The 27,826-nt window shown below is 34.9% G+C and overlaps 1 protein-coding gene across 1 annotated transcript in view; it reads left to right on the top strand.

Annotated features, from left to right (window-relative positions):
- The first annotated feature begins 12,512 nt into the window (after nucleotides 1-12,512).
- GALNTL6 (polypeptide N-acetylgalactosaminyltransferase like 6) overlaps nucleotides 12,513-27,826 on the top strand; it is a 952,184-nt gene continuing 936,870 nt past the window's right edge. The window contains exon 1 of the mRNA XM_011360343.1: nucleotides 12,513-12,800. Coding sequence (XP_011358645.1) covers nucleotides 12,663-12,800 — 138 coding nt within the window. The 5' untranslated portion in view covers nucleotides 12,513-12,662. The remainder of the gene's footprint in view (nucleotides 12,801-27,826) is intronic.

Here is a 27,826-nt window from a genome sequence, read left to right as displayed (position 1 = left end):
GGACCAGGGTAATGTTCTGAGGGAATCCGGATGGGGCAGCTTGCTTTGGACTATATTATCACAAAGCATGGGAGATTTAACATAGCACTGAGGCAAGAAAGTAAAAGTGTACTATTCTACTTCTCATGTGAATGTGAACGTCTGCTCCTTTTTTTTCTGATGAGGATAGCTTAATGGCCACATATTATGTACCTGAGGACATATTTGTCTGATTCAAAAAGTTATTTTGGTATATTAATAAAAAATATGCTAATTAATCTCTTGTGAAACAAAATTAAAATACACCAAAAATATTATAAAATACATTACAGACTCTCTGTGGATGATTTTTACTAAACAGAACATCATTAAATATTGAAATGTCATGTGAAAAAGGGATTGGACTGACACTGGAGGGACACTAGGTCTTTTTCTAAGTTCCTTTATCTTCCTGAGCTTTGGTTTACCTTATCTTTAAAATGAGTACAATTCTTACTAATAATAACAACGAAACAAAGGTTTTCTAGGTGTCGAATTAAATAATAAATGTAAAATTTGCTAAACATTTTTCCTGACACATAGAAAGCACTTACCAAATAGGATTATTAATAGCATAACTAATAATAATTTTAATAATATTTTAATAACAATAATATATTATTATTAAAACTTTAATCATTAGCTACTTAGTAGTATACTAAAAGGTTCCTTATCCTGATCAAGAACTGTAAAAATTAGCCTATAGTAAGTCAGAGAAGGTTCCTCTCCACTTTGATAGCTAGACTGTTTAATTAAATGTAATTCCTACTATAATTTACTAAGGAAAGAGAAATGTCATGATAAGAGATTAACTTTTGAATAAAATTCCATTATCCATATGCTTATTTTGATTCTATTCTGTCCTTATAAATTAAACTTTATATTAGGAAAAATCTTAACATTTCAGGCAATACCTTTGTGTATATGTTATGTTTTGATCATCACAATAATCCTTGAAATAGGTATAATTTTCCCATTTCACAGTTTTAAAAGATGGCATTCAGGATAGTTAAGTGTCTTTTCAGGTCATTTGGATGGTTAGTAATGCAAATGGGGTTTAACACAAGACTTTCTTTGTCCTCTTTGCTCTTTTCACACAAGATATCTCTTAGAGCTTCTCAAAGGGAGATCTCAAAAACGTATTTACTTATCCGGAGATGAAATCGCCGATCCAAACTGATGTGGTTACCAATAATTCAGGATACCAGAGTCATTGATATAATTCATAAGCATAACAGACCTAATTGATATGAGCCCTCTTTTACTTTGAGGATTATTTTCAATAGATGGATGATAGGTTGATAAACTGAAATTGTCCAGATAGAATATATTGAATAGAGAAAAAGTGAAGAGTGGCTACTGAATAGAATTTGATAGTGATATATCATGATGACTTTATAAAATAGAAATTTTATATTGCGATGCACTACAAGTCAATTTGCATTTTTTCTAGTTAGTGTCTTTCTGTCTGTTTGTCTTTCTCCTTCTCCCTCTCCCCAAGGATACTTCAATAGATCTAATCATGTGTCATAACAGCTCTTTCTTTTATTCGATAAAATGTTATTTTAAGAAAGTTAAAATTTTTGCTGTGGATTTATGCTGTTAGAAATTGTATGTGTGTAGGATTAAATTAGATCTTCAAAGATTTCCAGAATATAAGGGGGTGGAAATACATGAGACCTAAATTCTTGCAAGACCTGGATTTGTTTGAATGATAAGAAAACGGTCCAGTACAGGTTTTGGGAAGAGTAATTTTGCAATAAAATTTGTTGAGCACATTAATAATTGGCTATCAATCCTCAAGTTAATCAGAGAGATTCAGAGGGCAAGAATGACTAAGCCAATGACTTTTTGGCCTTGTTGTAATGTTATGATTAGAAGTTTGAGAGGATTATATGTAGCGAGTTTAAAATCCATTATGTCTTAGTTTCACAATCAGGAAGAAAATAATTTAAATTCTTATAAACTAGTAATGTTTGGAATCATTTCATTTCTTTTGATAATTGGTTTTGGAGATAAATACATTTATATAGCACAAAATTAAATGCATTCCCTCCTTTGGTCATTAAATGCTTAACATAATTGTGTTAATTAAACTTTATTATCAGATTTTCTGTAGAGATCATCCTTTCTAGTGTCTAAACTACTACTTTTGGCTGTACTCGATGCTGCTACCTTTCCAACTTCCTCATGGCATAAAGAGATTTACAATTGTTAAATCCACTCCTGATTTCTCCAACTCTATCATTTTAGACTTATCAGTTTCATTTAATGAAGTTGATCACTCCTTTCTCTTGAGACAGTTTCTTTATTTGGCTATTCTGGTTTTTCCTCAAACCTCACTGACCACTCTCTCAAGGCCTTTTGCTGGCTTCTGTTCATCTTCTCAAGCTCTTATTGTTGGAGCAGTTTTGCTTGTTCTATTATGTATCTGCACTCACTCCTTGGGTAATTTCATAACACTTAATGGCTTTAAATACTCCATGGAATTCTATATTTATTCCTCCAACTTAGATTCCACACCCCTCCACTTCTGTCAGAGTCCAAAGTCTTATGTCCAAACACTTATTCAACATTTCTACCATTAGTCATGTCAATTTAGTAAGTCTAACCAAACACTTGATTTTCTCCCTCCAGCTCATTTCTCCTAAGGTCTTCCTATCTCAGTAAAAGACAAATCCAGCCTTACAAAAGCTCAGACCAAATGAGTATCTTGGAATCTTTCTCATACACCCTACATTCATTCCAACAACTATTCAGTGCAGTTTTATAGAATACAGAATATTCTGAGGCTAACCACTTCTCATCATTTCCACTGCTGTCACCCTGATACAAAATACAGTCTTTGGATTACTGTAAATAGTCTCTTCTCTACTACCTACCCTATGATCTATTTCAACACAGTAGCCAGGATGATCTTGTTAAAAAGTAAGCCAGGTCATGTAAAGCTCTACTGAAGTCACTTCAGTAGCTTCCAGTCTCACACAGACTAAAAGCCAAGTTTCTATTGTAGATTAAATCTCTACACTAGATCATAATATCATATCTGGCTCCCCACTTCTCTCCTCAACATCCTGTCTTTGTCCTCTTCGCTGTTCTCTAACATCCCAGATGGACTCCCATGCAAAGGCCTTTCACTCGCCGTTTTCTCATTTGGAATTCCATCTCTTGTGATATCCAAGTCTCACTTCCTTGCTTCCTTGTTCAAATGTTACTGTAGGCTGCATTTGAAATTGTACCTGGCATTCTTTATTCCTCTTCCTTGTGTTATTTTTCTCCATGTCTTAATTTTTAATCATCAGCCTCTCCACTTGCCTTGTTTCTATTGCTGATTTCCTGAAGGCATAGATTATTGCCTGTCATGTTCACCATTGTGTCCCCAGCGCCTGGTTGATATAATTCATAAGCATAACAGACCTAATTGATATGAGCCCTCTTTTACTTTGAGGATTATTTTCAATAGATGGATGATAGGTTGATAAACTGAAATTGTCCAGATAGAATATATTGAATAGAGAAAAAGTGAAGAGTGGCTACTGAATAGAATTTGATAGTGATATATCATGATGACTTTATAAAATAGAAATTTTATATTGCGATGCACTACAAGTCAATTTGCATTTTTTCTAGTTAGTGTCTTTCTGTCTGTTTGTCTTTCTCCTTCTCCATCTCCCCAAGGATACTTCAATAGATCTAATCATGTGTCATAACAGCTCTTTCTTTTATTCGATAAAATGTTATTTTAAGAAAGTTAAAATTTTTGCTGTGGATTTATGCTGTTAGAAATTGTATGTGTGTAGGATTAAATTAGATCTTCAAAGATTTCCAGAATATAAGGGGGTGGAAATACATGAGACCTAAATTCTTGCAAGACCTGGATTTGTTTGAATGATAAGAAAACGGTCCAGTACAGGTTTTGGGAAGAGTAATTTTGCAATAAAATTTGTTGAGCACATTAATAATTGGCTATCAATCCTCAAGTTAATCAGAGAGATTCAGAGGGCAAGAATGACTAAGCCAATGACTTTTTGGCCTTGTTGTAATGTTATGATTAGAAGTTTGAGAGGATTATATGTAGCGAGTTTAAAATCCATTATGTCTTAGTTTCACAATCAGGAAGAAAATAATTTAAATTCTTATAAACTAGTAATGTTTGGAATCATTTCATTTCTTTTGATAATTGGTTTTGGAGATAAATACATTTATATAGCACAAAATTAAATGCATTCCCTCCTTTGGTCATTAAATGCTTAACATAATTGTGTTAATTAAACTTTATTATCAGATTTTCTGTAGAGATCATCCTTTCTAGTGTCTAAACTACTACTTTTGGCTGTACTCGATGCTGCTACCTTTCCAACTTCCTCATGGCATAAAGAGATTTACAATTGTTAAATCCACTCCTGATTTCTCCAACTCTATCATTTTAGACTTATCAGTTTCATTTAATGAAGTTGATCACTCCTTTCTCTTGAGACAGTTTCTTTATTTGGCTATTCTGGTTTTTCCTCAAACCTCACTGACCACTCTCTCAAGGCCTTTTGCTGGCTTCCGTTCATCTTCTCAAGCTCTTATTGTTGGAGCAGATTTGCTTGTTCTATTATGTATCTGCACTCACTCCTTGGGTAATTTCATAACACTTAATGGCTTTAAATACTCCATGGAATTCTATATTTATTCCTCCAACTTAGATTCCACACCCCTCCACTTCTGTCAGAGTCCAAAGTCTTATGTCCAAACACTTATTCAACATTTCTACCATTAGTCATGTCAATTTAGTAAGTCTAACCAAACACTTGATTTTCTCCCTCCAGCTCATTTCTCCTAAGGTCTTCCTATCTCAGTAAAAGACAAATCCAGCCTTACAAAAGCTCAGACCAAATGAGTATTTTGGAATCTTTCTCATACACCCCACATTCATTCCAACAACTATTCAGTGCAGTTTTATAGAATACAGAATATTCTGAGGCTAACCACTTCTCATCATTTCCACTGCTGTCACCCTGATACAAAATACAGTCTTTGGATTACTGTAAATAGTCTCTTCTCTACTACCTACCCTATGATCTATTTCAACACAGTAGCCAGGATGATCTTGTTAAAAAGTAAGCCAGGTCATGTAAAGCTCTACTGAAGTCACTTCAGTAGCTTCCAGTCTCACACAGACTAAAAGCCAAGTTTCTATTGTAGATTAAATCTCTACACTAGATCATAATATCATATCTGGCTCCCCACTTCTCTCCTCAACATCCTGTCTTTGTCCTCTTCGCTGCTCTCTAACATCCCAGATGGACTCCCATGCAAAGGCCTTTCACTCGCCGTTTTCTCATTTGGAATTCCATCTCTTGTGATATCCAAGTCTCACTTCCTTGCTTCCTTGTTCAAATGTTACTGTAGGCTGCATTTGAAATTGTACCTGGCATTCTTTATTCCTCTTCCTTGTGTTATTTTTCTCCATGTCTTAATTTTTAATCATCAGCCTCTCCACTTGCCTTGTTTCTATTGCTGATTTCCTGAAGGCATAGATTATTGCCTGTCATGTTCACCATTGTGTCCCCAGTGCCTGGGTCATATAGGGTCTGTCCGTTGATAGCGGTATATTTCAAAATGTAATAACTTAAAAAAATTAATATATTTATTTTATATACATAAATTTGTGTCAGAAACAAATGTTGATATTCAATACATAGTATGTATATGACCTCCTTTGTTTTCTCTTTCTCAAAAAGAAAAATGTGGAATGTGCTATCTGCCATTCAATGGCTTCTTAAACATTTTTACTGGGTTCACTTAACATATTGTATTTTTATTTTGTATTGAGCTATGATGAAAAATCTTTCCTTCAAATATAATAACTTTATTACCACTTGATTTCATCATTTCAAATACAATTTAGACTTTTCACTGAAATAAATGGATGTAGTTTATTTGTTCAACACCAATATATTAAAAGCATAGTCTTTTTAAAAAGACTCTTTTTAAAAAGGTTTAAGGTGCAAATAGTGTATACAATAGGATAAAGGTCAAATCTAAGCTAGCAATCTGATGTGTGATCTGTATAAAATTATAGTCATACAAACTAAAATTATATTTATATTTATATAATGTGTAAAATATAAAGGAATAATTGATTATATAATTTTACCTTTAGAATGACCTCCTTTTTTATACTCCTAAAACACACAAAAAAACATGAACATAAAACCTTCAAGGTTATAAAACTTCAAGGTTATAAAACTCTAAAACAACTTTTTTGTTTAGTTCTTTTGATTTTTTCACAAAGTAAAAATAAAATATGAGAAAAAGGAGGAGGGAGAAAGAGATGGAGAGAGAAAGAGAAAATTAACATCTTTGTCAGGAAAAAAGTAAGATTTTAGGAAAATGTGATGTAGTGGTTAAGATCATGGAATCTGGAGCAAAATGCCTGGTTTTAATTCTTGCCCTAGTACTTACTAGCACGAAATTGGGCAAGATGCTTACCAACTCCTTTCCTTAGTTTTCTGTGGTATTAATTGGAGATAATAATAGAACATATGTAATAGAATTATTTTTAAAATTAAGTGACAGTGCTCAAGAAATTCTTATATAAATGTCTGGCATATAGTAAGTACTAAATAAGTACCCATTAGAAAATATTTAGTCCAAGAATAAATAGCTTTTTCTTTTTTCTTTCAACATTTGTTACTTTTAACTTTATGCCACATTTAATTGTGAACACCTTTTAACTCCTTTATGGTGTTGAAAATCTTGTAAGAATTTTCATCTACATATTCTCTGCCTAAAAGCCCTTGCGTGCGTGTGTGTGTATATATATATATATACACACGCACTCACATAGATAGATAGACAGACAGACTGACTCAGAACTTTTATGGTGAACAATTTCAATAATGATAGGGACTAGATAATATCACATTTTAATATCTAAGTTGATACATTCCTCTCTATTGTGTAGTGGCAAACACTGAAATTCAAAAAAAAAAAGCTAAAGGGAAATTCTGTAATATGTCTCTATTTAATTACATGAATTGTATAATTTAAATTTATTTTTATTAAAATTGCTATATAATACATTCATCTCCCAATTTTCATTCCAGAATCACTTGTTTTTCAAAAACTGAGATAACTTAGTCAAAGGTAGACTAATAACAAAGTATCCTAGTAGTTTATTCAGATTGAGAACTTTCAAGATTTTTCATATTCTAACATCATTATTGGATAAAGGAAGAATGAAATACATCTCTATTTCTAGGCACAATATGTTTATGCTCTATTGTCTGTGCCCTCTGATAAATATTTGGAAAAAAACTCATATCTAAATGAAAATAAAGCCTGTTGTATTAAAATTCAAGATAGGCCAAGGTATTGTTTTACCAAGAAATTTCAATATAACTTCTTAAAGATGTAGCTAATGCACTTATATAATCTTAAAAATAATAAATTTTTAATTTTCTCTTATAGTCTTGTTATTATATTTAATAACAAATGCTTATTAGCTTGTGACTCTATAGTATTTCAGTAAAAACACAAACCGCTAAGATTATTGCTGATGACCCTTCTTTGGTTTATGAAACAATAGACTTTCTCCAGGTATTATAGTTTCAGATGTAAAGCTTTAAACTAGTAAATTTTAAAATACTTGTTAATATGCAAAAGTCACGAGTGAATGTTTTTCTTTCAAATTAAGTTCCAATCATGTCAGTTTTTTTAAATGAAGTAATAAACCTGTTCTTTCGATTTTATTGAGAAATAATTGACAACTATCACTGCATAAGTTTAAGTTGTACGTCGTGATGGTTTGATTTACATATGTTGTAAAATGATTACTACAATAGTTTTAGTTAACATCCATTATCTCGTATACATAGAACAGAAAGAAAAGGAAGAAAATGTTCCTGTGATGAGAACTCCTAGGATGTATGCTCTTAACAATGTTTTTTACACGTTATACAGCAGTGTTAGCTACGGTCATCATGTTGTATGTTACACAGCTAGTATTTATGTTACAGCTGAAAAATAAAATGACAAACCTGTTTATTAAAACAAAGTCAATTCACTATCTTTATAGTAGCTAAATAATTTGACTCAATCTATTAAAACCTTTCACCACTACTCTGCATCATCCCTTGTCTAATCTGGTTAAGCCTTCTTTATGAATTCCTACCTAGGTGCCTTTGAATATCCATAGTGGATTAAAGATGGCCACACTCAAACCTCTCATTGAGATGTTAAATTTATCCTGATACTCCAGCCTGACCTTTGAATCTGGGCTGGTCCTGTGACTATTGCAGAAGTGATGCTGTACCAATTCTGGGCTTTAAAAAGGACTTGGCAGTTTTTGTTTTCTCCTTCTTAGAACACAGATTCTTGGAAGGTTCCTTTTTGGATCCCAACCACCACATGTGAGAAGCTTAGACCATGAGGAAAGGCCATGTAAAGGTGACTTGAAGCATTAACTGACTGCCCCAGATGATCTCATAGCTGACAGTCCCTGCCACCTGCCTGCACCTGAGGGAGAGTTCTTCGTCCAGCCAGATCAAATCCCCAGGCCTCAGCCTATATCACATGAAGCAAAACCACCCAGCAGAGCCCATTCAAATGCACAGAATCATAAAAGATAGTCATATAGTTGTTTTAACTCATGATATTTTAAAGTAGAGTGATAACCAATAAACCAATATCCTACTCCTTTCAAGGTAATGCTTAAGATTGGCTCAGTTAAAGATTGGGACAAATAGCTAAGCTTTTGTACTTTATTCCATCTGCCTATGTTGTATTTTCAAGGGGACCGTAAGTTATTCAGGGTCACAGATATTGCTCTATTTTCTTTCTATGTGTCCCTGTAACTATTAACACAGTGATAGACACATGGGACTCATTACCTGGGGTAGCCCATAGAATCATAACAAAATAGACGTGCAAATGGGGGTAAAAAAGGGATCTTTGGTTATAAGACAAATTGTAAAGCTATGAGAATTTTGATTTAAACCAATATCCATAACGAATTTTAAGAGTGAGTGTGTGTATTCTTTTAATATATATGCATTTAATCAGGATTATTTGAACAATGGAATTAACCGTAATTTAGATCAGGGGTCCCCAACCCCCAGCCATGGACCTATGCTGGTCTATGGCCTGTTAGGAACAGGCTGCACAGCAGGAGGTGAGCATCAGGCAAGTGAGAGAAGCTTCATCTGTATTTGTAACCAATCCCCAGCCCTAGCATTACCACCTCAGCTCCAACTCAGATCATCAGGCATTAGATTCTCAGAGGAGCACCAATCCCTGGTGCCAAAAAGGTTGGGGATCACTGATTTAGAGGTGTTTTTTTTTTTTTTATTGTAAACTCAGCCTAAAATAATATCAGTTTTAGTTAGGAATATTGTAATCTGTTGGAAATTTATGTGTGGAATTGTAAAAGAGGACCAGATTGAAGGAAAATTGTGATCTTAATCAAATAAATACATAAATATAACAGTTATTAAGAAAACAAAAGTGATTATCTGGAACTACTCTGTAAAAGCAGGGATGAATATAGTAATTTCTTTCTTCCAGTTTCTAACATGTATTCTGTATGTACTTGATATAGGATGTAACAGTTATTATAACAAATAATTTATTGTAACTAATAATTTTCTGGGACTGCATATTGTTTGTAAGACCATTTATAGTGTTATAATAATGAAACACAATTCAAGTCCAAATTCTGTATTAAGTACAATGATAATATGTCTATTTGTGATCCAGGACTTTTGTTTTTAAGGTATAAAGAAACTGGTATTATTTAAAATGTGAGAGATTTTTAATTTTTGAATTCCAAGTGCACGTTTGAGTTCTTTTACTTTTTAATTAACAACTATCTCTAAGAGAGAATATATCCAATATAGTTAAACAATTCTTCAAAAACCTTTGAGGACCAGAGAATCCTAGCAAACCTCTTCCTGCACTGTTGCTTCCCAGAATTCATATTTCTGTTTTCAGAACTCATATTTCAGTTTCAGAACTGCACTTGCTAAGAGAGAAATAAGAGGTTAGAAAATAATACAGAGTACAAATGGCAGTGTGTGTGTGTGTGTGTGTGTGTGTTGAGGAATTATGGCCCTTGCTCTCTAGATTCTGACAGTTCACTTATATAAAATTAAAAGATAATTGGTCTTTAGATCAAGGATATATTCAAAAACATTTTTCTTAAAATGTGTTTATATAGTCTTTTAAAATGCAAGTGATTCACAAAAACAAGTATTTCCGCACAAAGCTTTATTTATGCAGTCATACTGTCATTTATATTGTTCAAATACATTTTAAAATTATAATGAGAGAAGTTGCAGGCATAACTCTTCACACGCAAATCTATGTCTCTCTCAAGTGATACAGAGAGAGAGAGAGAGAGTGGAAGTGGGAGGCAAAGAGAGGGGGAGGATTCAAGGAAGGAGGGAGAGATGAAGAAGAGAGGGAGGAACAAGAGAGAAAATACCGTTCTGGAGCCCACAGTCTCATCTATCCTGAGCATGTGGGCATCACATCTAGGTTGTAACAAAGAGATGACCATGTTATTTCTTTTTGATTCTATGCAGGCTGATACATTGGGCACTGCATGCATGTGTGTCGCCTCATCTAAGTCCCCATTCCTTCTGGAGTTCTGAGCTCCTGGATCCCGAGAGGACCCAGTGCGCGGTGCTAGGCATGCAGGTCTCTTGAAGAGGCTGCCACAGGTTCGTGCGCGTCTGTGGTCAGGGGCGTTGGTGCATCTGTGTGTTGGGGAGAGGGAGGAGTTCCTTCTGCCAGACTTACCTCGATCCCTACATTTTCTGGGTATCGCAGAAGTGTACGAGGTCAGAGGGACAGGTAGCTCTGTCAGCGATAAGGAGCGCAGGGTGCGGACAAGCAGGGCGGGGGAGGAGCGGAGTGGCACTGCCAATTTTTAACTGGCTCTGGGTGTTTACAGACCCAAGTATAGCCGCCCCGGGTCTCCACGGTGTCACTTGAGAAGCTGCTGCCTGAGAACCCTGCGCCTCAGCCCTGCCTCGCTTCGGCATCCTCTTCCTCCTCGTTCCCCACCACGTATCCAGCCTGAGCGGTGGGGCACCCAGCCCGGGGTACCCTCTCAGCGGGACCTGTCTAGCCTCGGTTCGCCTCTGCCTCCCACCGCCACCACCTCTCCCCAGCTCGAAGAGCTCTCACCGTCACAATGCAGGAAACCGGAGCAAACCCGAGGGCCGCTGGCGACTTTTCCTCCGGCATCTCTGGCCTGGCGCCTTTTGGGTGAGATGAGCAGGGGAGCTGGAATCTCTGCGGGTCCGAAGTTGCTCCCAAAAGCCCTGGCAGAGAAAGAGAGTGTCCGCGTAGGCTGGGAGCTGCAAATCCTCCTCCTTCAAGCATCTTTACCTCCTCTTCTTACTCGCCCAGGGTTTGTTTATATAGGATCTGGCAGCTGGGAAGACCTGCCCACCCCTTTCAGGCGGCCCGCCCTCCCCGTGAGGTCTCCGGGCTCCCGCACGTGGTCGACACCAGCATCATCTCGGCAGAAGGCAGGCGACCTCCGGAGAGGAGTGGGCGGCCGGGGTGAGCGGGCGCATCTTTGCTATCTGCTTGCCCTCCCCAGCGCCCTCACTCCCTGCAATCCCAGCTCAGATTCGGTTTGGCCACCCTCCGTTCCTTTCCCTGGAGGGGAGATTGAAGACAGTGCCCTTTAGGTGCTGGTGACGTTTCTTTTGGTTCCTTCAGTTGCCGGAAAAGAATGGTAACATCAACAGCGGAGCGTGAGAGCGTCACCAGAGGAAGGGAAGAGATTGATGGGCAGAGCGCTTACTTCGCGGAGGATCGCATTCCGAGGACTGCGCTCGAGAAACGTCCGCAACTACGCCTCCTGGCTGGGCTCCGCTGACATTTGTAGCCTCCTTTCTCCCAGCTTCCCAGGTCGCAGAGCCTCTGCCCGCGGAGGAGCGTTTAGACAGCGCGTGAGCATCCAGGAGTTTGCGAACCTCTCTCCAAACAGTTCTCCCTGGATCCCGTGTCCCTGCATCCCCGTTGAGCCCACCAGCACGCTGGCTTCGGAGGGAGTTGAACTTGAGTTCAGGTGGGTTATCCCAAGGGGAAAACAGCAGGAAATGTTCGAGGACGATGAGGAAGGTGATGTTGCAATGTCAAAAGCGGATACTTTTCTTCCTGACACTTGCTGGGGCTGAGCCGCTTCCTCCCAAGCAGTTATTGCTACTTACCCGCTCCTCCCCAATCCAGCCCTCCACACTTAAGGGGAAAAAAAACAAAACTCCCTTTCCCTTAAGTATGTAGCATGCTACTGACTTTTCATAACTAATGATTAGTCAGTGAAGCGATCATATTTACTCTATTGCTTTATATTAATGGAGGTCGATAGACTTGATGACTTTCTCAGTCATTTACTTCTAAGCCAATAGATAATGTCTTCGTCATAGTTTTCTGGGGGGAAAGTAACTGTGCGTTTGTTCTGCAGATGCCCGACTCCCTCTGAATCGTGCAGATTGGTGCTGAGCACGCAACAAAAGTTTTTAGCTGCTTCTCAGTTTCTGGTGCTTCGCAGGGGAGAAGAAAAGACTTTTGCATTAAACACAAGAAGCAGTCAGGGAACCGTCTCCTTTAACTTTTCTTCTCTGTTATCATTTGCAATGAAGAGGAAACAGAAGAGATTTCTGCAGATGACTTTGTTATTCATGGTGGCTTTAATATTCCTGCCCAACATTGGTCTCTGGTCTCTATACAAGGATAAGCACCTGGTGAAATCCACGGAGCCCGGGGAGCAGCAGGTAAGTGCTACCCAGAGAAAGATCGCAGGAGAACTGGTAAGGCATGCGACCGGACCCACGGGGACACGAGAAGTAGATGGGGAACAGGCTTGGGTTTGTTCTCAAGTCTTTACAGAGCTGATATTACAAGACTCTAGAAACTGTGGGGTTTAAGCAAGTAGCTTTAAGATCTTAGTCAATGACATTGTAAAATGTAAAGTAAACTAGAAAAGTAGGATAAGAGTAGTCAAGAAGATAATCTTTCACAATTGGTCTTTGGGTTGATTTTGACGAGGTGGGAGAAAGGTAGCTGCTTATTTGTGGTATGTGGGAGGGAGTGTGTTTGGTACAAGTTCATCACGGAGATTTATTTTTGCCTTTTATCTGGTTTGGGTGTGTCTATTGAATTGGGCCAATTAAATCATTAAAATTGTGAAGTACTTATCAAAAAACAAGCTACAGTTTTTTTAAAATATATTTTTGGTTGTTATTTTTGCTTAGCAACAGCTTTTTACCCCGTGGAAAGTTAAAGTCTCCGTTTCTTCTCTGTTTCTAAGATGGGGTGGTGGGGTGTACAGGCAGTTATTAAACATGACTGTTCACAGTCTGGTGATAGCAGTTTGTTGCTAAAAGCTTCCTTTAGTATCTGAAACACAAGGTAGTGTGGTATATTTTCTTTTTATTTTTACTTAGTATGCATATGCAATCCATTAGTATGTGTATCACTCATGACAACATGGATCAAAATAACTATCTTTCTTAGTGAGCAATAATGCAAAACATCCTTCACAAAATATTGATGGGATTCCTTATTTATTAATAAATAAAACTGCTTCTGTAATTAAACTTTTAGCAATAGAATGTAGTCTTTTTCATGGTATTGATATACCACTTTTTCATCTAGTCCCGTGTATCGCCTCAGAATATAAATATTTTTAATTTTAATTTCAAGGGTCATCACCCGTGTACACTCTGTACCTTCTACACACAGAACATGTTTAAGTAGTCCACTGTGGACAGCAGCAATATATACTAGTGGCAATTAAATATTTGCTCTTATACTTAAAATTTAATTTCTTCTTATACAGTGAGTGGTTAGTTGTGAAATATATGGAAGTAATCTGCATTTCCATTGTGAAAAGTAACCATTACCAATTGTTAAACTTTAATGATAATAAGTTGCTTATGGATTTTTGACGAATTGGAATTTTGAGAAAAAATGCTAACATTTAGTTGTTGATCTCTGTCATTATTTCTAATGGGGACGTAACTTTGATTTAAAGTATATTCTGTTCTGTCATTACGATAAAGGAGATGGGCATTTTGGTTGTGAAACTTTTTTTCCTGTTTAGATCACTTATGTCTCCAACCCTTGATATGAAATGAGATTTTATTAACATTAGTAGTTAATACACCATTATGTAAAATTTTCATTCCAATATTGATAAAATAACAAAACTGAAGTGATTTTTCTTGAATTTTGCTAATTCAGTTAACAATAACCATCTGAAATATTTGCTGGCATAGCTAACATTAAACACTAATTAATCTTATTAATGAGACCTTTACAACTTTCATACTGGCTCTATTGATTTTGACCTTTAATGAGAAATTTGTATTGTCAATGGCATAAGAATATCAGATATGGCAAATCAACTTTTTTGACTTGTCCTTATAGTCTCCAAGAACAGTTTTCTTGTTTCTGGTTATTCTGCAGTAAAATGATACTTAACATCAGGTGATAAATTAATGGGTGTAAATTAATGGGTATGAAGTGGTAAGAGAAGGAGCTGTTTCTCAGTTTCATATGCTGTAGAGTAAGTAACTCAGATTGATGGAAATCTTGTGACATTGCAGTTTACTAATCCTATGTAACAGCTTTGAAACCAAGAATAAAGAAAAGATAGTAGTAATATGTCATAAAATGAATGTCAATTATGTACTTTAGTACTTTCTTATGGATACAAAATAAAGTTTAAAGGGTAGAAATTAATCGCTAAATGAAAAATAAAATTCATCGTAAAACTGGAAAATATAAACTTTTATTGGTTTTATTCCATTATTAAACATAACTGGAAAGAAAATTAGTATATGTTGACATCATTATACAAGTATCACATAAGAGTTAAGTTTATACACACACACACACACACACACACACACGTGTGTGTGTGTGTGTGTGTGTGTGTATGTACATGACCAAATAAAAAGTGACTTGCAGTGATGAATTAAACATGCTTAAGAGAGTGATGTAATATTTGCTAATATATCTATATTTCAGTGGTAGGAAGTGAGCTACATATAAAGGTTTTTAATTGAAGCTTATAATATGACTATTGGATTATCTGTTATTTAAATTTAGCAATTTATTTTAAAAAATACATTTTCTTGGTTAATTGCTAAATGTTCTTCAGAGGCCATCTTTTACTATATCACCAAGTTGTAAACTGCTGAGATTAAGGATTACATTGCTGTCAATGATTGAGTCATTGACAGCAATAAGTACTGAAACTATTCAAAATAAGTCATGTGTCCAAACGAACAGTGTATTTTTACAGCAGTTATGTGCGGCATGGCAGTGGTCACAGGAGTTAAAAATCTTGACTATTTTAAGTAGTTTAATTATTACAGTGAGTTTCAAGGAAATACTTAAATTTGTGGGAATTCAAAATCATAGAATGGCCAATACTTTTGAAATACTCTTAATGTATATTTTATCAGAACATTCCACTAATAGTGTCTATCTACTATACATATAAATAGTGTTTCTTACATAATCTGAGGTCAATTAAAGGTAGATAAAACAGAAAACAGTGACCAAAACTGTGTGTATTGATTTTCATTATGTTTAGTAGTTTACATATTTTTTCTCATCTATACTATTATAAATTAATTATTTATATTTATGTTGTTTCACATTAAAAGTGATATTTATAAGTCCCATGATATTTAAACATATGGCCCATCTGTGATACAGAAAAGAAAAAAATTATGAAATGAAAATCCCAAGTTATTTACCTAAATTTTTGTCTTTTATATAACCAAAGAGAATTGAAAAAGTAGTCTTAATCATGCAATAATTAAAAGGTTTATTTTATTGTTTGTGCTCTGCAAAATTGGAATCATGTTACTGAAATGAAGATTAAGGTTTTGTGATATTTTAAGATTTTATAAAATTTAAAAATATTTTATAGTTTTTGTTCAGATATTAAATTATCAATCATAATTGTCATGTTATTTTTAATGGAATTAGTTTTGTTACTTTTTTGTTATTGTCGAGATGATATATTATTTCTTTTATGTTGTTTGGAAATATATACATATATTAAAAATAATCTATAATGAATATGATATTTAGTTGAGAGTGATTACTATATGATTATTATATAGTAATTCTTAATTTTATAATTTTTAATTAAAAAATTAGGGTAGCTACTCTAGTTTCAGCTGCAATTGATTTAAAGTTATATATTTATATCTTAATTAAGCTGTGCATTAAGATGATAACTAGAGCAAAGCAATATTTTAGAGCAAAACTACTTTATTCAGTATTATATGCAAGTATAAGTAAATAAAATCTACTCCAAAACACTCCCTTTTCTTAAATACATTAAAGAGATTAATAAAAAAAGTAGCTGTAAAATAGTTTAGCAACTAAGTTGCAAATAATATGACCTGTGGAAATAACTCAAGAATATTCAGGATATGATGAGATTTTTACAATTTTTGAAATAAAAACTAGAAACAATATTTCAGAATTTTAAATCAGACATTTTCAGAATTATTTAGAATGATTTTAGAAACTTACATTAGGCCTGGATTTTTACCACATTAATAACAAACAAACAAACAAACAAACAAAAACTAGACACTCAAGTTACTTTTAAATTGTAGAACCTTCTTATTTCTTTGTACTTCAGAATTTCTGTTTATAAAATAGAGATAATCAAGCTTGCCACGTAAGAAGGCACATAAAGTCCTGAGATCACATCTTAGATTCTTGAATATGGAAATTATTGTGAGATAATATTTTGTTTTTAGTCAGATCCACATGTAAGTTGTACTTGTCAGATGTGAGACATAACCTCCATTAAAATTAAAGAAAGGAAAATCTGTCTTGAAAGAAACTTCTCAGCATCTTTGTCCAACACTTCTAATGTTAGCCAGCTCCGCAGCTCCACACTTTGGGGAATTCATCCTCTTGACTAAGAGCATTTTTATGTGGCATTTTAAACTGGCTTTATGATGGGAAAATGTCTTATAATTGGTGCCTAGTATATGCAAACATGCTTTTCTTTGTCGTGGTGATCACTAAAGTTGTAGAATGTATCTGTGTTTCTTTTTCAGCAAACACCTTAAATTTGGGAAGAGCTAAGGACAGGAGAAAAAAAAATTAAGGTTTTCTCTCCTGCACTCAGGATGGTACATTATCAACGCACTAGATGTGAAATGATCCATTAGTTTGAGCCATACTGGCCTTAATTAGCTAAAATGTAGATTTTAAATTATGGTTTTAAGGACCTTTTCTTGAATTTATGGAAAATCCATTCTGATTTGTTACAGGATTGTACCACACAGACGACTGTAACAAGTGTCTTAATTATTTGCTGTGACCTAGTAGATGCAGCATGATTAGTTCATCACCTTGCCCCATGGGAGACAGTGTGAAAGATTCTTCCATTCACAATCTGGCAAAAAATTAGATTTTTTTTTTTTCCCTGCTCATTGCTGAGTTGGACAAGCTGTGCTGAATCAATTAACCTCCTGTGTGTTTTTTCTATAAAAGAAACCAAATCAAGGGTGGAATATATAGGGAAAGGAGTGAGAAAGTTTGGACAATTTAAGTGGTGTAGAGAAGGTAATTGAGTTTTGTTTGGTGACTTTAAGTTTTGTCAAGAGTAGCCAGGACGACCTTTAGGGAAGTTTTCAACTGTGTCTCCCCTGGTAACACTTTTACACACATGAAAGCCATTAAGTTACATCCAGAACTACCTTAAAGAAAGAGATAATAACTAAAACAATGAAAAGATATTATGCAATGTGAGTAGCATGTAGGGTCAGGTTTGGATATGTTCTGTCTAGCAGTCCCTCTCATTTCTCATTTGTATGGCTTGCCTATGATGAAGAGTTAAGTACTGGATACTTCAGAGTCTTAAAACCATATGGCATGACCATGTTCTTCTCTTTCCTTCATATTTACATATGTCTTTATAAAAAATGCCTTTACAGAATCAAAGGTGCAAATGTGCAAAGAAACGGGAGGTTCTGAAAATGACAATAAAGACACACATTCATAAACTAGATACTTGCTCTCCTTATGACCTTCAGCTGTCACGCCATAAAGCCAGCAATTCTTAAATTATCTCAAAATGCACTTGTAATGCTTGAGTGAACAACAAAAAAGAACAAATAAAAACAATGGTGCCACTAAGAATGTATTTAGACAGGTACAAAAAAATATATACTGGGTTTATTTAAAGAAGGCACAGAGCGCCCACAAACATTTAAGACATGCTTACTGCCAGTATGTCTCACGAATATGCTGATGATGTCCGTTACTACCAAACTCTAACTAGGTGACCAGAAGGAGAGTGAAAAAAAAGGTATATTTAGAGTTAAAGGTAAATTACATCAGTGTTTTTTCCAACTTTTCTGCTTTCAGCGCAGTGGGAAAGAAAGGTGGATTGGATTAGCAGTACTCTCAAATTGAACTTATTCATTTAGTAACACACATGCTCACATGCGTACATCCACACGCATGATCTCACGAAGAAAAAATAAATCCACCTGTTTCATTTTCTACATTTTTTTTAATCTTGTAACTTTTTGCTTATTCCATTGCTTTGAATCCATAAAAAGCTGTTAGTCAGTTGAGCTTGAAGCATCATTTAAATGTTGCTAATATAATTCTAGGAAAGTATGGAGTTAAAGAAAATGCGACTGTCTCTAGAAGTACTTATGTCTCTTTAAGCATGCGTGAGAATTACAATAAGGATTTAGCCTGTTAGAGTTGCACAGGTTATAAATAGGGTAAGTCGTTGTAATTTGGTAATACAATCAATACAGTTTGAGTGGCCATAGACTATCAGCACATGGCTATCTGTACTTTGTTGCAAAGAGTGGTAGTGAGGGCCAAGAAGACTGATTTTGAATTCATTTCTAGTACTCAAATACTCATAGAATGTTATCTCAGTACTTAAAGTCTAGAAAGCCAGATAGGGCATTTTATTATAAATCATTTTGAAATTTTTTATCATGTTAAAAATGACCAATTGTCAGGGTTGCCATCCAAGTTTGAGTGAATTGGGCATTCCTTTTTTCTTATTTTTGGTATGTCTCCCCAGCAAGAGAATCCAATTGAACTTAACTTGAGGAGAAATATCAGAATTTCCATACCGGCTTGTTCTCTTTTAGTATGTAAGGATGTATGCTGCAGAATCAAATTATCAGGGTTCAAATTCTGATTCCAGCATTTAGCACATTGTGACATTTGTTTAGCAAGTCATCGATCTTCCTCAGATCAGTTTTCTCTAAAGTCAAATGGAGATGATAATACCTTTCTTGTAGTGTTACAGTGAGGACTACTAAGTGCTTAGTATCTTAAACAGGATATAATAAGAGTTAATGGATATAGACTGTTATACAAAGTATAAGCATTTATAAGCAATCATTTCCTTTAGCAAGACAATTAGTGTTTGTTTAATATTTACAGATGGCTTCTCTTTGCAAGGCAATGTCAAAATAGCACAGCAGAACAATGAATATGTTACAGGATCGCCATTGTTGTGTTAAATCTGGGAGGGAGGACTGTTGAGTAAACAAATAAATAGGATCTAGAAAATAAAAGGGTTTTTTTTATTTTGTAACTTTTTGGTTCTATCCTTGACAGGTTGTTAATTTTTTTTTTATATAATCATGTATTGCAAAAAATGATTTTTTTTGCTCTATTGCATTCAAAGTTATTCAAAAATTGAAGTTTTTAATAGAAGAATTTTTTAAGAGAGCACTATTTCTTTGTAATGACCATCCTCATTTCCTGTTTCAAATAAACCCCATGGTTCACATGTAGGCATTTTTTCTCTACATTAATTACAAGCAAGTGCTTGAGAACTATTTTTTGTTTAAATCTTAGTCACGACAGGGATTATTCTGAAGAAAAAAGTTAAAAAGCACAGTAGAAATTATCAAAATCATTAAGCTACTTTACATAATTACTACTCCCTTCAGTAGAGTTAGGAGATACAGAAAAAGTATATTGCATTTCGCCCATTCTTAATTTTATAACTAGTGAATTAGAGGGATAAAATTGGTATTCATGAAACAAAGAAATGAGCAACGCTTAGTAGAAATTTCTATTTGTGTCATCTGCATTTAGAAAAGGAAGAGAATCACATGGCCTCTGGACTCATTAGACAAGCCTTCATTCTTACAGGAGGTGCATATTGAGCTGCATCTTGTTATCAAAATTAGACAGGGTTGCAATTGGTTGAGGGAAGGGAAGATACTTCAAGTTCATTTGTTGGTTCACCACTTACTGAAATATGTCATCTTGGGCAAATCACTGAATACCTTTGAGTCTCAGTTCTTCATATGTTAACACAGATATTGCCTAGTAAAAGGGTAGCAGATAGAACTAATTGGATTAATATACATAAATTACCAGGTACATAGTAAATATTTAATTAAGGAAAGCTTAACAAATAGTATTACTACCTTTTTCTCAATTTTTAGAAGATTCATTTAAAAAAGTAAATAAACTTCATGTTGTTTATATAGAGACATAATAAAACATATAAAACATGCCAGTATCAATTTGTTTATTATTGATAAAATAGATATTAATTGAATAAGTTCTTAATACTGTGCTGAACCCTGAAGCAAATAAGTGATAAAGAGGTAAATCTGTTTTCAATTATTTTACAATCTTTTAATTAAGAAAATGCATATCACACTTAAAATATAGGGCTGGATTAAATTGTTTTATAAGAAATACATGCTCTAATTGTTTAGAGTTCAGAAGACACAGAGAAAACATCAGTTGTGTGATATTTATGTGATCCTAAATGTTTCCTGTACATTTACTGATTTAATCTTCCAACAATTCATTGAGATAGGTTCTTCTATATAACTCAATTCACAGTTAAATAAGGCACAAAGACAAAACTCGAGTCAATACACTCTGCATTCATAAGAAGATAAAATGATGAGCAGTGTTAATAGCCACATAGTTGAAGTCAAGTGAAGACTGAAGAGTTCATTGGGTTTGGTAACCAGTCCCAGGTATTCTCTTGATTGTAGTTACACACAGCTGTAGAAGTGTAAACAAAAATTGCAAAAGAGTAAATGGAAAGTCTAAATATACAACTAAAATATTTTATATTTTAAGACAGAAAAGGGTCGGCATTAACATAAACAGCTGACTGTGGGGTCCTGGTTGTTAGGAGACAAGAGAAGCAAGAAGAAGGCTGATGGGCTGAGAGAATGAGGGGTCAGTACCTAATGGGGAGGGAGGGAAAGCAGAGGAGAGAAGTGGAAATGATCGTTATGATCTAAAAGGTAAATTTAGAGCCCGCACTTTGAATAGTTTTTGTGCCCCCTGGCAGAGAGGTCTGAGATTTTTCCTATTCAATTACCTTACTAATTTGGAGAGGCAATTAAACATTTGTGAAATGTTCTATGTGTGAAACAATATAGATATATTATGGTTATAATATGTAGTTAGATGAGTGATAGGTAATTAGATGTTTCCATAGTATGTATAATCCTATGATAAGGACTGAAGACTATATTACTGAATAGGGATGTCAAGAAACCATGTGGTGACCTGGCAATAAGAGAACAATGTACCTGTCAGAATAAATTTAGACAGTGACCGGATACATAGAGCTAAGGAAAAACTAATTGGTTAAGTGTAGCTAGTGGGATGGAGGAGGTGAAGGAATATTTATTAAAGGGATAAGGAGAGAGCGGTGTTAAGTTGCCAAGAATATCAAGGTAATATATGAATAATAAAAGTAATTATTAAAAATAAAAGTAATAATAAAAAGCAACATATTAATAATAAAGTTAAGGCAAAATTTACTTTTTCTTACCAGATGCCAGACACCATGTCAACCTGTTTTTAAAGTCACAGGCAATCCACGGTATTCCATGGTAATATGCAATATTACTATTCTATATTGCAAAAACTAAGTTTTTTTTTTTTTTTTCAAAATTTGTCAGAATCATACAATGATGATTCTATCAATATCAAAGTGCTGGACTCTGTATAACTTACCATATAATAAACTATATTGGAAATATCCTAGACCATAACAGCCCCCAAATGGTATATTAACACAGCTATAAAAGGAAATGTGCATGGCAGTGGAGGGTGTGGATACTGAGCCAGGCTGCCTAGCTTTTAGTTCTGGTTCTATTACTTGCTGTGTTGATATTGGACAAGTTACTCATCTTCTCTGTGCCTTAGAGTTCCCATTTCTAAAATGAGTATAAAAATAGTGCCTACTTGGTTCAGTTGATGTAATAGTTAAATAAGGTAATGTGCATAAAATGCTTGGAAAACTAGATTGTACATAGAAAGCAATTTTTATGTGTTGGCTTTTATTATCTGTTAGAATTCTAAAGCATCGAGATTGGATAAAAGGAAGAATTATGTTCTTACACCATTTCGTTCAGAGACCCATCATGTGTCTATATAAAAAGTTTTGCATTTTTAAAAGGTTACAGAAATGTTTGAAGCACCTTTAATGTTTCTTTTTTCACCGTTTATTCTTAGTAGCCCATATGAAAATAATGTAGTACTAATTTTTAAAGTTTTCATAGCTTGAACCCAGGGCCCCTACATATCGGAAGCACACTAGATTTCAACAGAGAATTTAGTTCTTCCTAGCGTCTGCCCCCAGCAACCTATATTGTTATGGTGACCTTTCCCTCTATATTTTCTGTGCTGTTCTCTCTACACGGCATTGATTTCTCAATATATATTTTGCCCTCAAGGGATAAAATATAACTTATAAATTATTTCATTAAGTCAGTCTAAACTTCCAAAGAAGATTATCTAAAAGAGTTGACTATTTTATTTTCTTATTTCGCGTGACTTGGATTTTAATGTTTTTATTCTGGTTGCTTCTGACAGTAAGGGAGAATTGATAAAATCAAGAATGATGCTGTGAGAGATAAGAGTAGATGACAAAGTAAGAGCTATCCCACTTCTTCTTCCAGTGCTTCCAAGCAAAGAACTGGCTGGAAAGGCAGAGGAATGGAAAATTATATCAAACTAGGGGGTGGGGGAAGATAAATATGCTTTAATTCCCTAGATGAGTGAATTTTGTCAGTTTTTAGATAGCCTGACACAAGGGTGTCAGATTAACAACTGTATATTGAGATTGTCCTCCCCACTTAAACTTCTCTAGAAACTTTCAGCTTGTCTTTCACATACTGAAGGAAATTATATTTTCTCCAAGATCCTTAGAATTCTGAAGTGAAGATGTTAAGTTCTAAATAGTATATGAAATATAGAGAGAAATAAGCATCAGGGAGGCCAAAGGGATAATAATCGAGAAAGGGTAGAAATACAAGCCACTCTATCACTTTAGCCCCACTTCTCTGCTTTTCCTACTCAGAGCCTTCTCTCCTTTTTCCCTTTGAAATTTTCATTAAAGAAACATTTCATGGAGGGATTGATTTAATCAGTTATTGGCCCTAAGAATGGATGAAAGACTTGAAACGCTTTAAAAACTTGTCTTTTGCATTATAAAAAAGGTTCTGTTGAACCTAAATGCATTTCCAATAATTGAAATGTATATGATATGAGAAATGTTTTTTAGCTCAAGGCTCCTGCTGTTGGTCTGTTGCTACTGTTTTGTTTGTAATACTGGGAGCTGCCACCTTATTTTAAACTATGCAATCAGAAAGTAAGTATTGGTTAGTTTTGTCACCTCAAGGGAACAATCTTTTATAAGTTAAAAGTAAAAAACCGGCACAGTGAAGCCAAAACTACCAGTAAAGAATTATTCTACTTTTCTATTTAGCTCTCTTCCATGTTTTTCAAAGCTGCTTTTCCCAACTTTCTATTCTCTCTTCAAATCTCCCTTGTTACCACTTCTCTTTTCATGCTCAGTAGATAGCCTAGTCTTATTCTTCACTGAGAGTATAGAATTTTTGTATTAGGAGAGCCAAGACTTCAGGCTATAAAATCAGAAAAAGTACCTGTATTTATTTCCCAGTTCTCTACTTGCCTTCTGTCACTATGGAAAAATAACCCTAGTTTTAGGATAAGTATGGAACTTGTATCCAGACAATGGATCACAACTTTTTTTTTTTTTTTTTTTTAGGAATTTTACATATTCATTTTTTTTTTTGGTACTCATTCATTGATTTTCAGGCTTTTCCACTCTGATCCATCCTTCACATCAATATTTAAAACTGCTCGGGTTTCTTCACTATTAGAAAAGTTTTCGGGACCAAGAGCAAAGCAAAAGAACAATGTCCCTCAGTGCCACACAGTCCTTTAGCTACTTCCCTATCTCTCTTCTTCTCTTAATAGTCATACTTAATGCATCCAGTGCCTGACTCGCCACTTCTGCGAACCTCGAACCTCGGGCTGAATCCAACTCCTCTAATCTCTTAACATCTTTCACCAGTGTCATCAAATCTTTTGGCAGTTCATTCCCAAAGCGGTCCTCATTAGTCATATTACTTGATAGAATTTAACTAAACTCTCTCTCTTACCTGAAACAGTGTTCCTCTGCAGAGAAGTGGTGGGTTCAGAGACTTGAGGAGAGAAGAGGTTTGAAAAAGCAACTTTGGGAAAAAAGGAAAGAAGGCCAAATAAGAAAACAGAGTGATTCCGACTGCAAAGTCATTTTAATTCTCGTATCGCCACTGTGCATCCCTTCTACCACCTAGACACAAATACACTTACCAGTGTCCTTTATAGATTCCTACTTCTGTCCTTTTCCTTAAATTATCGTATACTTTGAGGTCTGCATAATTACTTCTTGTTCTGTACCCTGCACGGGGACATCTCACCCAGCCCCTCATTGTTTCAGCTGTCAGATTAAGTTGATGACTCTCACATCAATATATCTAATCCAAATTTTCCTCTGAGCCTATGATCTACATACCAATCTGAAAGCTAGAAACAGATATTTAAACTTTTAAATGTTGGAAATGAAATTCATCTTTCCCTTCCACTCCCTCCACCTGTCCTCCTTTGACTTCTCTTATCTAAATGAAGTACACCATCATCTACCTGGGTGTTCATTATAATTGGTACCTTTGTTATCTTTACTATCAAATTTAGTTGATTGCTAAGCACTAGCGATTCTTCTAAAACATCTCTCTTGAATTCATCCAAATGAATTTATCCCCCTTTCCCACTAGCCTATTTGGGATAAGCAATAACACTTCATTGGGTGTGTGCAGGAGACCCTCAACTCTATACTCCTGTCTTCAGTCTTGTTCTTAAGTCCACCCGCACAGCAACCAGAGTTTATTATTCAAAGCGCTTCACTGAACAGCCCACTGCCATTTGTAAATCTATTCATTGGCCTCCCACAGCTTTAGATTTAAGTTCAAATTCTTTAATATGGCTTTATCATTAAGCTCATCTCTTGATGAGCTTGACTGCTCACTACTTCACTTTCTAAACTCCCCAAGCTCCAACCACTTTGAATTTCTTTTAGGTTCCTCAGAATATCATATTCTTTCTCCTTCAGGAATTTGCATATATTTTATCTTCAGTTTTGCCTGGATAATTTCTGCTTTCCATCAAGCTCTCTCTCTCTAGGAAAATTGCCCTGATTGTCCATGTTTGGATTTGGTGCCTTACTTAAGTATTTCCAAATTTTGCAGAATTTACCTATCTGTGTATTAACTACCTGTTTAGGTAGTTTATTTACTAGTGATCAATAAGTTCCTTAAACTTAGTAGTAGATCAAATGATGCCTCCCCCCAAAAAAAAATATATCCATAGAGTAATACCTCAAACTTCTGAATGTTACTTTATTTGGAAAAGGGAACTTTGCAGATGTAATCAAAGATCTTGAGATGCAGAGATCATTGTGGATTATCCTGCTAGACCATAAGTCCAATGACAAGTGTTCTTATAAGAGACACACATGGGAGATTTGATGAACAGAAAGAAGAAGACACAGACAAAATAAGGAGATGCAGTGGGAAGATGGAGGCAGAGATGGGAGTAATGTGGCCATAAGCCAAGGCATGCCAGTGGCCACCAGAAGCTGGAAGAGGCAAAGAAGGATTCTCCCCTGGAGCCTCCAGAGGTAGTGCAGCCTGGTCATCACTTTGATTTTGGATTTCTGGCCTCTAGAACTGTGAGAGAATAAATTCTGTTGTTTTAAGCCACTTAGTTTGTGGTAATTTATTATGGTAGCCCCAGGAAGGTAATTCAGTTAGGAAATGTCTACCTTTATACACTTTTTAATTCCAGTGCCTAGCATTACCTGACCACAAATTAGGCACTCAATAGATGTTTCTTGAAAGACTGAAGAGTGATAAATATGATTTGTTTTCTATATATTGAACTTATTTGAGCTGTGCTATATCTATACAAAAATAGCAGTATGTACAACCCAGTATGTATACTTAAGTATCATGTAGGTATTAACAACTATAAATATAATAGGTAAACTATTGTTTTCCTAACATAAAAGGTGAACTATTATCATAGTTGTAAATTAAAATTCTATTAATATCTGTTGGTTCTGTCATTCTTGCCCTGAGTAGATATGCTATTAGGCAAAACTTGACTGATTCTGATGCTGAAAATCACAGTGAGATTTCGTCAAACATGTAGCCATCCAAGTACGCTCTAGAAGACAAGTATGACCTCAATAACTTTAACAAAAAGAAGATAGTTATTTTCAAATAAGCCAATAAGATAAGGAACAACATGTGATCTTTGAATCTACTCTTTCTCTAATGTTGGCAACACCTTTGGTGTAACTTTCACTAGTATAATATCTAGGCACAGTATGTGCCCATGTTTAAGTAGTTACTGTGTTGATTTAGATGAGGCTTATTTTCAAAACCTTACAATTTACATTAAAAAAAAGTTTGTAGTTGAGTTAATACAACCTACAAGGGAGCACTAACCAGAACAATTCACAAAATAAGTCATTTTGAAAGTATAGGTTGATATATTTTAAGAGGTTTAATTTGAATGCTTCCGACCTTAAGACTTCTGTTAGTCTGATTCTCTAGCACAGGTCCTTTTTTGAACATCTCTCCCTTTGAAAAAGTCTACCTTGATTTACCTGTGTTCATTTTAATTGTACACAAATTATAGTTATATAGCAGGGATTTTGAAGAGGGGAGAAAAAGGGAGAAAATTCAAGGGTAAAACTTATGAAAAGAGATTAGGAAAAAATTACAAGAGCTAGAAAAGATATGCAAACTTTATGTGGTTAGAGGCATGTTTAATTCAGTGTCTTGGGGGAAGATGTCTTACCCTTCTGATAATTAAATAGCGTTGTGTTTGATGAGATGATTCCACATTCTTCATAATGCTAAAGTAATTCAAGCACATGAATTTTGTTTCCTCTTGTTTTACTATACTACGGTCAGCTTTGGAGTATTAACTTTTCATTCTGACCTTTGTGTCTACTAGTCACCTAATTTTGACCTCCTTTCATTTCAGTTGCTTTTGTGTTCCTCTAAATAGTGTATTAACATGATGTTTGATAAAAGAAAGTTTATTGGCTGTATTCAGCTTTTAAAATATATGCAGAAATAGTAGAGAGAATTGCTTAAATCAAATCTTTCCCCTTAATATTATCAGTACGATGGCATCTATTATTATGCCATTGTAAAATGTTCTATAAATGAACAAAAATAATACATGCTACTGCACTTTTGTCATAATATTTAGGTTCTAAAATACAGCTTTAGAGGTGCTGTCACCTAACAAAAATGCGTCCATGGATGATGTCTTAATCATTATGAGAAACTATTTGCATACATTTTTAAGCAAGTTTTCTGACTTGAACACTAAAGGTATTTTTCCTATTTACACTATATGA

This window comes from Pteropus vampyrus, unplaced genomic scaffold (genome assembly GCF_000151845.1).
Source record: "Pteropus vampyrus isolate Shadow unplaced genomic scaffold, Pvam_2.0 Scaffold53, whole genome shotgun sequence".
In the NCBI taxonomy this organism is placed as follows: domain Eukaryota; kingdom Metazoa; phylum Chordata; class Mammalia; order Chiroptera; family Pteropodidae; genus Pteropus; species Pteropus vampyrus.
Note: the sequence above shows the minus strand (reverse complement) of the source record. Positions and strands in the feature narration are given on the sequence as shown.